The sequence below is a fragment of the Pecten maximus genome, chromosome 3 (genome assembly GCF_902652985.1).
Source record: "Pecten maximus chromosome 3, xPecMax1.1, whole genome shotgun sequence".
NCBI classification, from domain to species: domain Eukaryota; kingdom Metazoa; phylum Mollusca; class Bivalvia; order Pectinida; family Pectinidae; genus Pecten; species Pecten maximus.
Window position 1 is genome coordinate 8,008,475 of NC_047017.1, and position 15,857 is coordinate 8,024,331.

General features: G+C 34.5%; 1 protein-coding gene across 6 annotated transcripts; it reads left to right on the forward strand.

Moving 5' to 3' along the window:
• Positions 1-263: 263 nt before the first annotated feature.
• Positions 264-13,291, forward strand: LOC117323068 (homeobox protein otx5-B-like). Of its 6 annotated transcripts, XM_033878070.1 has the most exons (6): positions 323-393; positions 533-589; positions 3,290-3,388; positions 6,431-6,745; positions 10,240-10,394; positions 11,903-13,291. In XM_033878070.1, exons 3-6 carry the CDS (start codon positions 3,352-3,354, stop codon positions 12,431-12,433), a joined length of 1,038 nt encoding a protein of 345 aa, XP_033733961.1. In that variant the 5' UTR covers positions 323-393; positions 533-589; positions 3,290-3,351; the 3' UTR covers positions 12,434-13,291. The 6 variants fall into 6 exon arrangements, with proteins under 6 accessions (XP_033733963.1, XP_033733960.1, XP_033733964.1 ...); XM_033878072.1 differs by lacking the exon at positions 3,290-3,388 and having other exon boundaries at positions 264-393; XM_033878069.1 differs by having other exon boundaries at positions 277-589.
• Positions 13,292-15,857: the final 2,566 nt, after the last annotated feature.

The following is a 15,857-nucleotide window of genomic DNA, read 5'->3' on the forward strand; positions in this document are numbered from 1 at the left end:
CCAATCCTTACATCGTGAATTGGTTATTTTTGGAAATCTCAAGTATCTTTCTAAATAACAGTCAGTCTGTTTTATTTCATTCCCCAACAAAAGTATTGAAATAGATCACTTCATCTGTCAATGGTAGGAAATTTACATTATTCTCACGCGCTAGTGGGTTTGAGCGAAGAGTCCATGAACGCTAATCGCTGATTGGCTGGCGCAGATACTGGGGGCGTGTTTACTATCTGTTGTGAGTACATGAACGAAAAGCTGGTCGTGGTAGAATCAATCATTATTATTTATTCATGTCGACGCCGTAAGCTGAGTTTTACACGGTTTAGCTAGCTTCTTAGATTCATCTCTAATCTTCATAAACTATTTTTTGGAAATTTCGACTGTGCTCGTCTCCAGGTATGTTCAGAGCAATCGTATAAGTAAAGCGTTTTGTTGAGGTAAAACTTTCACGTGAATAAGACATTGAATACAATTCACTCTAGCCAGTTCGGTCGCTGTCACTAACACTAATTCGGATTATCCCTATACCCAACAGGTGAATCTGAACAGATCTTGCCTACCACTGGAAGTGTGAGCTGAATGACCATACAAGGTAAGTGTTTTTCAATACCCTAATTTCGGATTAAGTGTTTTGATCCAGATTTTCTAAATCCTCTCAAATCTTCCAATATATTTTAACTGTATTTAAAAGTGTGGTCTTTAACACCGATATAACTGCATCCCTTAAAAACACAAATAAACACTTAAATATATCATCACCGCGGAGTATTTTTTTTATCATATTCCAATAGAATTTTCATATAGCGGTATCATATATATACATTATAAAATGTTATAAATTTTATTTAAGAAGAAAAAAAAATATGCGTAAAAAATTCGGACAGGTACTGGACACAAGACTGGACACGACGAGTAGAACAATAGTGTTTCCGCGTGACTGACCGTAAAACACCTATAGGTTACAAGGGTGGTCAGTGGATACACTTCATATATAGTCCCTTAACACAGGCGGACACTTACATTTCACACAGGACTTGGAGATTGGTAGCTAGTGAAAACGAACTTAGTTGTCGTCGAGTTGTCAACAACGCCGTGTAGATTTCAGTTTTTACTTTTCCGTTATTAGAAATGTCTGTTTCCGACATTCCCCGATTGTTGTCAGATCAAGTAACAGCTGATGAATTGGAAGGTAAGCTATCATCGAGTTCATCTTAAGCGGTTTTCTTCCTGTTTTCAAGACGATAATCACAACTTACACAAGTGTTCACTAAATATATAATATTTAACGGGTGTATGAAACGTCATTTAGAGCGTGCTAACGATATAAAGAAAAAAAATCTAAATATTCTTTTTTATAATCAGTTAAGGAAAGAAGATAATGAATTATAAGGAATAAAGTGGATATTGAAGGATTATCCTGATAATCTTAATTATTAATATTATACAACTTAGTGGGTATCATTTATATGAACTGCACTGATCATTGAGCTATAGTATAACTCAGCTTTAATACTTTAACACATTAATATACTTATATCGTTTACATATCCTCATTTTCTTTATCCACGATTAATATGGACTTTGTAAATATCATTTAACTTCACTTGTACATTTTGAATTAATTTTGATTTTTCTGCAGTGTTTATTTTTTAATTATTTTCCATCTTCCTATTTTTTTTCTCCTGTTTTATTTTACCTTAGCCGTACTTCACCAATACATTTCCTTGTTTTTTTTTTAATTTGTGTTGAACAAAGTGAAGTCAACTATACATTTATCGTGATTCATGCCGGATATATTTCGAGGACGACTTCCTGACGGACGCTACTCATATCTGTGCCTCTGACGTGACATATATATTATATTCGATACCGTGTTTGAAACTTGACCAGTGGACACTCGTGGAAGGGAAACACAGGAAACTAGACTTGTGTAAATGTTAGCCCTGGCTAGGTCCACTCCAGATTTTCTGACCACGCTGTCTCGAGTTACATAACATGTCAACATATGCATGATGAACACCGTGAAAATTTATTTAGCCGAACGTTTTAACAAATAACAAATTGTCAACATTTTTATATTTAAATAAGGTCAAGTTGTGTTTAAAATGTACACACCCAGATTTTAGTAAAGAAATTTTTCGTTGGTCGTTTGGTCTCCCGGGATACGGTACTTGAAAACCTGTGTTTGCCCTCCTGACCATTGTCCACTTCCATTGACCATTACGGCCTCATTTCTCCCCCATTTTATTTACTCAGCTAAACTACCCCACATGATAAACAAGATCTTGGCTGTAATGGATAGTTTAGAGCATGTTTCCTGGAGATTTTTAATAATAACATAATTAATTTTATATATTGTGCCTTTTTAAACATTTTTTTCCGTACAACACTATCAGATGAACGTGTACTTATCCGTTACTTTTCACAGGCGAGAATCAATTGATTATCAAGCAATGCCGTTCGTTTGTCAAGTCAATCTAGTACCGTTAAAGTAAATAGATGTAGTGGTACTGTACCTTTCTCTTTAAAAAAACGGACAATCCGAGTAAATTTGTACTCGACAAATATTTCCTGTGCTCCGATAATGACTTGCCATATTACCCCGCCACTTTGGAAATTGTTAAATTCAAAGGATGTTTGCGCTTTTAATTTGTAAGAAAATTGTTGATTAACACATTTGAGTATCCGTTTGTGTACTTCTCGTTTCTATACCGAGAGTGTGGCAAAAATCGTTAAGGCAAACCTTCGCCCAATATTGACATGGCGTTCTCAAGTAAACAAAACCGGCCTGTCAAAATGGCACTTTTCAAAAGTTCATGACATATCGCTTTCTTACGAGAAAATAAACACATACCCAAACCGTGATTCACATATTAAATGCAAATTAATTTTAATTGCTAAAACTAAATTATTACATTTTGATATAAAAAAACAACAACAAAATGTGACCACAATTTGAATTCTTTTTTTAATTTAGAAAAGCTGGATCAAAACCCTATATGAATGTTATATTTACACCTTTTAAATGTCTGTAGTTTGAGCTTAGATAATTGTGTTGAATTTATTATCATGATTGATGTTGATAACATATTCAATTAAGAATGATATTTATATTATTCACGATTAAAAGATAATTAAAAGATTCAAAAGCCAATTGAACATAATTTACATGAAGATGGAGAGTTATATGAATTACTGCATCGTTAACGAAATTTCTTTTACAATCTCTTGTTGTTGTTTTGGTCGTTGTGTTGTGTGCGGACCTTACATGTTCTTGTCCCTTCACTTATAGGTCAGTGACCATTCCTTGACCACACCTTGACCACACCTTGACCGCACCCGTCAGCAGTTATCATGCACCTCCTAGCCTACCCAAATAATAATTCTCCAGGTATAATATGCTTCATTTTCTTTCCCTCTTTTCGTCACTACTGCCGTGTCCCCAATCTTTCTCTCTGCTTTTGCTTCATCGTCTATAAATATATTTTGATATCTAGATAGACAAACAAATTATTTGTACAACCTAGATAAGTTTATTTGTTTTAGATAATACATTCTATTATTTTGTTTAGATTTGTTTATCTTATCTTAGTATTCAATGTGTAGATGTTCACGTTTCTATTAATACACTAGATCATCAAAGCTTTGAATTGAATTAATAGATCATCAAACTTAGAAATAAGTTAGCAGAACAACAAATGGAATTAAGAAATAGATTATAAATAATATCCTGATGTTTATTTTTGCTTCATTTTGATTCTTTACCGTGTATACAAAAACATTTTTTTCTGTTCTATTAAATCTTTATGATATTACTACCATGGACATTGTTTTTGCAAAGAAAAACATATCTTGATTGTCTCAAAAATATATCTTTATTAAAAAATATATAGGTATTATTAGAATATATTTACTGAATTAATACTTTATACCAGAAATTACAAAACACCAATGAATGAATGTATAGAAAAAAATTGTATAAATATTTTTCATTTAATAGTTCTTTAAATTGTTGTCCAGAATTTATCTAGTTTGTAGGTTATATTATTTATTTTTTCAAATTTTATATTAAAACAAATTAACTAATTATTGTTATTATTAAACAATTCATGCTGTGTTTTGATTTCCATTCAAAAGAAATAAGAATTTAGGGCGGAAATAGAGACCTTCCTATTTATTAAAATATCAGCTAGTTCTTATTCTTTGAGATATAAAAAGTCTGAAAATCTTATTAATTATTTAGATGTTATTTTCAAATTGATATATAGAGAACCAAAGGAGTAATATAATGAAGTTATATAGGATATATTGTAATTCATTTTTTTGTTTTTTGTTCATGGACTATGTTCACATCTGTCTTATACAAGATTTTTTTTGGTTTTTTTTTTGTTATATAAATTCAAGACATGATATTCGCTGCCTCTCTGATCAATAAAATACGGAACTCTTACAAGAAGTGAATTCTGTCTAATGTACATGTAACATATGCTGTAGTTTGTCAACAAAAGGAAATCATTGGATTCAATTGTTTCCCTTTCTTGGCGCTAAACATAGAGTTGTGGAGAAATCGACACAGCGCCCAATATGCTTATTGCAAAACCATAACAACAATTGTAGTTAGATTTCAATTAGTGAATTATTTGCGCGGTCGATATTCCGACATTCTCGGGTGATTCACGCGCGAGGCCACGGATGCACGTGTTAGAGTGACATGCATTCATTGCCAGCTTTTATTTGTCAACCATCATCAAATTGAAATATTCCACTTTCATAATGCTGCTTCTTTTTGTGTGAGCTTTTCGTGTATGTATACGGAGAGATAGAGAAATTCTCGAAATCACAACGCTGATGCGAGGCTCAGGGGACTTTAGATGGTTCGATGCACTACAAAACATAATAATTTCTACAAACCCTGAATTAGTGGCTCAGCTAAATAAACGGCAGACGATACTTTTCCCGCGTTTTTCTCCCTGTCAGTCGCTGAAACATTATTTTACCTCGCTACTTTGCTGAAGTGTCTTCTTTTTACTTATACACCTTACTGATCTTTAAAGCAAACTACATTTCTTTCATTTCATTTATTTGAACAAGAACTCGATTTGAGGGATTAGAAATAAGTTAATTTATCAGTTAAAGAAAACAATTTTGTGAAAATGTAATCATAGTAAACTAAATTGTAATTACACGTTTCATATTCAAGACTGTAAATTTTAATAACAAAAATAACTTCATTTGCAAGCTATAAAATACACAAATTCATATTGATTTTATTAATCTGATGATATTAAGTTTTAAGATAGTTTCCGATAAATATGCGCTTTTTATTTATTTATTTGTTTATTTATTTATTTGTTTATTTATTTATTTATTTACTTTCTTTTCTCCTATTGTCCTGATGATATTCATTTATAATTACATTAATGACATTGTTGTTTGTATTTGGTTCTTAAAATGATAATTGGCCAGTGTATGCTAGCAAATGAAGCTTAAAACAGTATTTTTTATAGTCTTCCTCATTTTGTTAAAGGGCAAGTATTTTAGGGGTCGATGAGTTTAATATCCCCAATATGTCCTCATGATCCCTTATTAATTAAATGTGAACGAGAGAAGGGCTTTCTGGGCCCATTAAGGGATGTTGATGACGGTGTTAACATATGTTGTCTCTGATTGGTTGATGTGACCATCATTGACCAATTACAAATCGCCTTTTATAAACCGCATGTCACCGCGATGGGTGGTTCCAAAGATGAAAACGGAAATAAAAATAAAACAAAGATGGACGCTTATACGTCACAATGTAGGGGCGACTGGACAAGAAGCAACACCTCTTGTCTAGTAGGCGATTATAAAATTGCGAGAGGGACATTATTAAGTCGGGTTAAATTGTTCACGTGTATTAAGTTCAGTGACATAAGGCATGTTATTACTCTTAATATTCTTTGGGATTTTTTTACTGACAATTTGAAGTTAAAAGTAAACACGGCTCCATTAGGTCATTGTTTTGTCGTTGATAACCTATTTATCATTCACAGAGATCTTTATTTGTTTGATACGTCATGTATTTACTAAAGAGGTTTGTTGTGTTTGACATTCAATGTTTATTTATACTTTGAAATTTGTTTAGAATATTGGAATATTTTTATTTTATTTATTTGTTCATTTATTTATCTATTTATTTTATTATTGTTATATATTATTTCCATTATTATTGTTTATTTATTTATTTGTTTTTATTTATTATTAGGAAGTCAATGTTTTTTTCAAAACAATATTTTCTCTGTTTTTGTTCGTTCATATTTCGTTTTCGACATTCTGTATTAGGGAAAATGTTGTTTTGAAACGTCTTTTATAAATATAACAATGTTGTTTTTCTTCTTGTTAGTGATAGAAAATACGACCAATTTTGACCGTTTCTCTCTCTTTATGGTTTCAGCTCAAAACAACGGGATTTCCGAATCGGAACACAGCCAAGCCAGTGAAGGATACAACGATACCTATCGAGTTTCCTCACAGGTGAAAATTGAACCAACTATTCTGGATAGTTCATCTCCCGACTCCGTGCATCAGCATCATCAACATAACCTTCACGTGCAACAATCCCACATGCACCAGACCAGCATGGCTAGTATGGCCTCCATGCCCTACAGCCAGCCTTCCATGGCCAACAAAGCCCCTCCATATACAGTCAACGGCATCAGTCTGACCGGACCCAACATGGAACTCGTGCACCCCGCTATGGGATATCCATGTAAGTAATACATGTTTTTCTTCTTTCTATAAGAAATATTCAAGAGATTGCTTGCAACAAAAGTTGGGGATTTGCCCTAATTTCAAACTAATACATATTTATATTTTTCGTTCGTGGACTGGGACCTCCCACGTCTTTCTCATACATACAGACACGGGGGCATGGCGTATTTGTGTGATGGTGTTGGCAATAGTTTATGTCTATATTATCCCTTAACAAATATTGTATACAGATTTATCAGACCCCCGTGCTTGTCAATATTTTCCCTATTTGTATCAGTTTTAAAGTATTGCTGAATATCTACCCGTCTGAACTGACTATTTCTGGCTTCTTGATGCCTACCTAGTTCACTAAAATGATGTGTGTGTGAATTGTTTTAAGAGTTGTATTATACTTGGGTGTTTCTAACATAACTTAATGATCTATTGATGCAATACATGTTCATGCAGTCTATTTTTAGAATTGATAAGTCATCAGTCACATTTTAAAGATGTGTGGTTTCGTGTCATTCTGATGGTTGTTGAATTGGTTTATCAGTATTTTAATCAATAATTTCATAAATTTTACAATTATAAAGCCCTTCATTGTGGTCAGAAAAATAACTCGGAGCTTATATGACAGATTGTCTATGTGTGACCGTTTGGTTGTTCCGTTGTGTCATAATCAGATGTCATGACGAATTGCACATGCATGTTGTCGGCTTTGACTGTCTCTTAGACTGGGTTCTAGTTTTACGGGGCACATTTGTTTGGGTGTGTTCCGAACCTTACAGGACAATATTTATACAGAAAATTCGTCTCTCGCATCAGCAAGTCATATTGGGAGAATTTCAAAGGTTATATGAGCCAGGTGACCGGTTAATGCAAATGTGTGACCCTAGTCGTCTGAATCAGTATGCACGCGTGTGGATATTGAATGTAGAGAAGGTATGCACGTGTTTGTGAAAGCTTGAGGTAGGAACAAGAGCAGAATTGCTACATGTGGGAGTCTATTCCCTAACCCGTAGTCAGACATCCGGGTATGTTTGCCACCCTGTTACAATCCCTATTGCCCGTATCCATTATAACTTCCCCATTCACAAACGTACATTTCCAGGTCGATAATAGACGAACACAGCGGGATGGGGCTGGAGGTTCTTGTGATAGCTGTGACCATCTTCGCGTCCATTGTTCGCTTGGTTTGGTCCCATCGCGATGAGCATTGTCCATTCTCTCCCCAAACTTGAGGTACAAGCGATACATAGAATGTAACGTAACGTGAAATTCGAGTTGGTCCTTTAATCGTCGCCGTGATCATTAGGTTGTCCCTCAGTGGTGTGGCACTCCAGTAGCAATTACATGTCACAGCATACACAACGAACCCATCCCATCTTGTTGAAATAAAAAATCGTATCGTGTGTTTCAATTAGGGAAAGTTTTATCCCATTAGACCTTACCACAGAAATACAGGTGTTTCATTCTGAAGATGCTTTGCGGTCTTGTGTCCATTCATGTTTCACCCATAGTGAAAACGAACTGCCCCAGAAAAGGACAAACATGGCTTTATTTTCTATCTGACAAATTCTGGTATCCAGGTGGTGTCTTCAACGAGTTTCGCCTTCCCGTGATTGTTGTAACGAAAGTTGTGCTGATCAATTAGAATTTATCAACCAGACAGATTATATTTGTGTAATTTCGAAGTCTGATGGGTAGTTATTAAAACCAATAGGTTCAGAACGTGCGAATGTATCGGCATCTTTGTTAGTGATAAATACAACGGGTAGACATCTATGGGAGATGCCCCGATGAAAATATTACACGCCGTTGTCATCGACCCGATAATATCCATAGCTCTGTTAGTTTCAGGAGCTGCAAAAGTCATATTCCGTCATCAGTTTAAAGTTTTAGTATTATTTTATTAAAGTGGTACTTGTGGGGATTCAAAATATTCAGAAGGATGCCAAAACATTAAACATCATATTATTGTTTATAATAAAATAAAAGTAAGATAAGTATAAATATGTTATTTTTATAAAGCTAACATATATTAGTTATGTGTGGTGTTTGTTCGGTGTGGCTCGCTGATTGATTCGTACCGATATACTCCGCGTTCTAGGTATGCCGCATTTGGCCAGGTATTGATCGATCTACCAGGTAAAAACGTCGGAAAGGAGAAAATGGAAATATCAATGATAATCTACTGGTTCACACACGGAAATGATTCGATACACAATTTTAATCCAATAGAACACTAGGAGAAAACGATGTTACAATTTTCTGGGCTGTAGGTGCGAGACCACGCGACTTTGTAGACTCGACAATGCCGTAGTACATTCGATAATGTCATCTTTTTATTGATCCCGTCAACCTTTTTATAATATTTCTAATGGAAATATCTCTTGATTGAAAGTTGATTGGTATGGTATTATTAAAACAGCTACAATTATTTTTTCATTTGTAGTCAACAATATGGGTACGATTATGTTTAATTTGCGATGAATAATATCGGCTGTTTCAGATAAATTGGCAACAGCTATAGTCTTGCACAGATATTTGTATATTAATATCCAGTAAAATACGAAAAAATCTTTTTAATTTAATCTTGTTTTGAATCTTAACGAAATTGAATCTAGAAGCGTAAGATGTACAATATATCTTTTTTATGAAATTAAACAAAAGTTCAGATGTTGTGTATGAGAAAAACGAACACTGTCAAGATAGCTCCCTCCCGCGCCGTTCATATAGACATCGTTTACGACACACGGAGCAATTTTCTACCTCTCGTCCGTGATAACTTTATATGAAACAATGACGGACCAGCTGCCGACAACAGTCCTTCAGAGTTATTTCTGCCGTGTTTCCATCCGCCAGCACTTTCGATTGAAGAAATATGCGAGCGAGCACAAGGTTTTCACATGAATGCAGCCGTCCTACGATCTCCGTATTCTTATAGTCACGTTTAGGTATTCACCAAGCTGCGACGCTGTCAATAGGGCCTGCATTTTCTATCATGGTGTCGCCCTGTCTTTATTGAAAAACCGGAGAAAGCAATTTTAGTTTGTAAACTTTTACAACAGTGTGTGTGTGTTGCTAGCGGTGGCATAGTGTTATGTTAGTGTGGTGTTTGAGACAGAAGTCAAGATGAGCCGAAAGGATTTTTGTGAGTGACACCAAATATAGCCGCCGTGTACAAAAATAAGGGGCCATATATAATGCCTTTGATAGAGATTGTCTTGACTGTTTAGGGAACCTTATTGGTAAAAGGTTCTTTATGCAAATATGATGCAGTAGGGCGCGCCATAAATATGGCCGCAATAGGTTTATTGCACCTTGGGTGTCACTTTGATAAATGGCTAGTGTCGTCTTCGCGGGTTTGATGCCAGACGAAAGCGAATATCACATCCTTAGAGCTGGCAACAGTCTGGCTATTAAATTATGACTGCATAAAGAGGAAAGAAAACTAATGTTAAATTTTGTAAGTTTTATTAATTTTTTATTCTTTTCGTATCTTTACAGCAGCCAACAACCGAAAGCAACGGAGAGAAAGGACCACATTTACACGAGCACAGCTGGACATTCTCGAAGCCCTGTTCATGAAAACACGCTACCCAGATATTTTCATGAGAGAAGAGGTCGCCCTGAAAATCAACCTTCCAGAGTCCCGCGTACAGGTAAGCACACATTGTCAATCATTTGTACGCTAGTTTCCACAAGATCCAAACTTAATCTAAATAGTTTACAATATCGAAATGTAACGTCAACAATATCGATATATACATGGATGTCGTCAAATTATCGATATAAGCATTGCATCATTACATTTGTGGATAATGGACTCGCATTAAACCAAATACTTTGGCAATAGATTATTCGGATGACTTCGGAATTATTCATTCATTTTGAAATTGACAGTAAAACAGGTGTTTGAACAAATAAAGTTATTCAGTTTTGTTCGCGTTTTGGACAGGAAATGAGATTTTTAATATTTCGGCATTCATTTAAAATAGTGGTCGTTTTCATGATGTGTAGCAATAGTGTTATACACCTACCGCACACGCCGGCTTCAGCGTTATCGAAACACCTTAAGATTCTAATACCTTTATATTCAGCGAGAATCCATCAGTGGAATGAAAGGAAAATAAACCAAAATATTTAGAAAGTGTACCAATTTGTGTTAAATGAAGCGAGCGGGCATGCCATACCAGATGTAGATGGTAGATGTGTGTATACATTGACACGGTGGGCAGGTATTCGTTTCCGTTCCTTTGTAACACCTGTGAACTTTCAATATTTTACCTGCGTCGGGAACACCGGTAAAGGTGTTTGTTCTAGTAATGGCGGTACACAAATCTCTGACCACCACAGAAATAGATCCCTCGGGGCTGTTATCCATCCCTGAAATCCCTCCCCAAATACCCGTCTAGATCAACACGTTTTGGATGAATTTCTGTAACGGTTAGTTTGCTCTGTAACCAAGATTTCGTAATACCTGCCAGTTGGTCAACATCGTCTGTTTTGACACCCGACACATTGGATAATGAGAAACAGGACTACAGAGCCACACTGACACCGGAATATAATTGATAAAATTTGAGCAAAATTTAAGCAAAATTTGAGAAAATATAGCACAAGTGTTTATTTTATCTGGTTGACCATATTTTTGCGGATGCGTTAATTTGTGATTATTTTAACATCTTTTTACAAATGCAATTGGTCAATGTTTTTTGGACGCGTCAAAATTTTTCTAGGCGTATTAACTTCTATGATGATAAAAAAAAAGGATAAATAATTTTTTTTTTCATATTCAATATGAGACATTATTGAGTCACATAATTAAACTTTTTTTATTACGTTTGGAGAATCTTATTATCAATGAGTTTACGTATACTTCAGACTACACGAACATGTTCAATGCTAAATATGAAATAATAAAGAAATAGATAGGACTTGAATTCGTACTGTTATAAGACAAAACACTTGTTCTTGCATTAAAATTATGACCTTGGGTATATATTCTATTACGCGCTTAATTATAAGTAGTAATACGACACTGTTGGACATTTTGGTATCGTTGAACCAAAAGCTACATTAAAGCTCCAGTATTTGTAAAATAGTTTGTATAGATGTTTTCTTTGTTAACAAACTGTTCTTAACATCGTCATTGTTTTGATTGTTTCAGGTTTGGTTCAAGAACAGGAGAGCAAAATGTCGCCAGCAGCAGAAAACACAAGAAGGCAAGCCAAAACCTTCCACACCCAAGAAATCCAAGTCACCTCCTCCTCCAGCGTCGTCACCGGTTTACGGAAAACCTCCTGTTGTCAGCAGCCCGGTCTCAAATGGCTCCATGAACACCGGATCCTCCATCTGGAGTCCCGCCTCCATTCCTCCAGTCAATGACATCATGAACGGAAACAGTTGTATGCAAAGGGGAGGCTACCCCATGAGTAATTCTCAGACCGCAGCCTACCCTCACCAGAACTACGGCCATTCCTCATATTACCACGGTAGCATGGATTACCTGAATCATATGCAGCTTCCAGTCATGTCCAACCAAATGAGTAACACAATGTCCGGTATATCGAATACACATGCGCAGCAGGTATCTTCATACGGAACACTTCCGGGTCCCCAGACCTTAGTTCGCGGTAACCATAACGACTGCCTGGAATACAAGGACACGTCATCATGGCCGAAATTCCAAGTATTGTGAACAGAAGAGCTATATTAATCTATTTATTTAAGTGAACTCCCAAAATGGAGTATCCTGCCCACAACCAGTGCCCAGGTCCTGTGCCAAGTCTCGAGTATAGCAACAAATGGATTTTCCAAGCAGAGCTTGTCGTCTTTTTAAAAAAGACAAATACCGGATGGAGTGTCTGCAATGACGACCAGACGAGCATGACTAATAGCTGGAAACTGTTTGTGTGTTAGGTGCATCAGAAAGATCCACACACCATTTTATGGTCAGTGTGACTCCGGACACTGTCCAGAACTTGTCTTGCCAAGTGCTTTCTGGAAACTGTGACGTCACAAAAGCAGGACATTATGTTTACCGTATATGGTAATGTCGTCGACGACAATCGCATGATAAAGAATAGAATGTGACGAATTTGTACAGAGATAAAATTATAATATTGTACAAACAGATTGTGACTATACGTGGTATGTTAACCTTCAATCACAGACAACCTTGTGAGCCAGTCTCACGAGACACGTACAACTCTCGCGAGATTCTCAAAATTTAAAAATACTCATATAATACAGGCCGTAGTTTCGTATTTACAACGAACTTTGATTTTATCATAGATGGAGATTGATTGTTCAAGCCCATTTTAAGATTAAAAACAAAATTTCAACCATTTTACATTCCTTATAAATCTCATAGTTAATTCTAGCATAATGAAGTGAGAGAGTTTATACCATATCACGTGATGTTTTGATGTGTTCGTGACGTAATGAGAGCGTGCTGATATCTGTAAACAATTGTGTATTTGACGAGAGAATGTTGTTTATGGTGAGTTGGAACATGCTTTTGTGTTCTAATAAATATGTTGTTTTGTAAATCCAATCACGTCTCTTGGTGCTTTTTTCATTAGTTCACTTAAGTTGGTGACATCACATCTCACATGTACCTTACATATCACATTAGTTATATATTATACAACTTACATGTTACATAACTTCCATATTACATAATTTACATATCACAAATTATATATCGCATAACCTGCATATCACATCGCTTATATATTAATATACCAACGCATCAGTTATATATTGCACAAATTATATATTACACAGCTTACATATTAAAACATTTACATATTAATATTTTTTTTGTAACTGACTACAATATCGCACATTTACGTTTCGCATATACCACATAAATTACATATAACATAAATATCTGAATAAATTATGTTTTGTATAAATTGCATACACCAAGAAAATTCAGAAAAAAACAAATTCCATGACAACACTCTCCTTTCAGCTAGACATTAATTACTAGTATAAAGTATATTTGATAAAAATCTAATATCATTGTAAGGATTACAAGTACAGTCGAATCTGTATTAAGCGACCACTCAAGGGAAGTTGAAAAACGGTCTCTTAATGGAGAGTGGTCTCTTAATAGAGATGGTATCTTAAATTTAATAAATGTTCATAAGCTTATTATTCGCTTTATAAATTGGCAATAATGATTTATAATATATATGAAAAATGAACCACCGCTTTGAATAAAACAAAACAATTTTTTTTTTTTTTTTTTTTTTAAGTATTTTTTTTAATAATTATTACTGTGCTAATTTTTCATCACTATATGTATTTTTTGAAATTCTTTCAGCATAGCAAAATACATCGATTTAACATGAGAAATATATTTCATTGGTTAATTTGATTACTTTCAAATTATTTTTTTTTTTTTTTTAATTCCTGAAATCTTGATCCGGATTTCCGCTCCGATTATTATTTACGTTCCTGCATTTCCTTCTTTAAAAACGGCGACTTTTTCACCGGCAAATATCTGTTTTAATGTCTCAAAAAAGATAACAAATCACGATTTAACAGTAAATTAACTGTTTATGCATTCCTTCATTGTTATATTTCGCATGCAAATTGATATATCGTATATAAAACGTCTGAAAATCGTCAGAATTCTAGACGGTGACTTCGGCTCATCTCCCGTCCTTTGGCACGTAAAGTAAAACTACTTGGGTGTTATTAAGGCGAAAATGGTAATGTAAGGCGTTTTGGAGACTTCTGGTCGCTTATTGGAGAGTTATTTTTATCATGGGAACGAAAAATATGCGAAGTTATGGTAATCAGAAATATGTTACCTTAATTGGAGGTCAATATATTTAATTAACAATACTTTCTTATTAATCATTCCTGACCAGGAAGAGGAAAAACCAAATCAATGCTTGTGATAACATTGATACAAACAGAGGTAGTCTAATAAAAAGGAATTCGCACGAATGTCTGAAGCAAATCCCTAATAAATATATATACATGTTTGTGCGAAGTCTGAGCCACAGTCTAGAAAGTTTGAATATCGTTTGGAATTATATCTGTAGAAACTGTGTTTTTTTATAAGTTTAAGTATATATTATCGATGGAAGAAGTGAGGTAAAAACTATTGAAAACAAACCACACATATAATCTTGACTAGACCGAGTTCAGACTACCAGTTTCTTAGTCGGTAAAATGTAAACAGTAGTTCCCCTCTACCTATGCTATTTAGAAATATTTGTATATAACTGTTCAAAATTCTTGTCGATATGAAACATAGAGTTGAAATGGATGACATTTTTGGGGGGAAAAAGACAAGATGGAATATTCCAGTTTTTTGGAGAAACAATTTTAAACTTCATGTTTTTATTGTTATCATCAGTATTGACGTGTGACATGATAAAACTATCCTCTTTTCGAAATAGAATAAAGCCAGTCGCCTAATTTAAAAACTGCTATGAAATATAATCCGTCACCAGAAGTACTGCTGCAAGTTACATTAACGCTGTTCTATGTTGCTGTAGTTGGTCCATCCGATTTCAATACATCAATACAGAATTCTTGATTATGGTAACAAATGTAGCATACATTTTAATATAATCTAAAGGGTTTTTCTGTAACATTATATAAAGAATATTGTTTCGTTAAAGTAAGAATTTCACCAAAGCATGGATATCGAAGTAAAAACATTGATGTTAAAGATTGGTCACGCTAGACAGATCATGATAGTACCATAAACACTTAATATATTATTTGCACTGTTAGTGCTTTTCAGGTTTTTTTCAGTACAAGAAGAACCGATGGGATTGTACACCTCTGAGTCACATACTGATAGGATGTTTGAAATATATAGTATATATATCCGATGATTAATAAAATAAACAATGCGTACTGTATATCATGTTTAAACATAATTGTAATAGAACATAATGTAGTTATTGTAGAATACCCAGATGTGGTCAGAACGCAGACTATCTGAAGTGGGGGAGATATAAAATAAAATATATTCATTATATTAATCAAATGTTAAATTCAGGTTTAGTAAATGCCGATTAATAAATAAAAAGTCAAATTTGTCCTATTAGGAGTTTCTTCTAGAAGCTTACAATATGGGAATCTTGGAG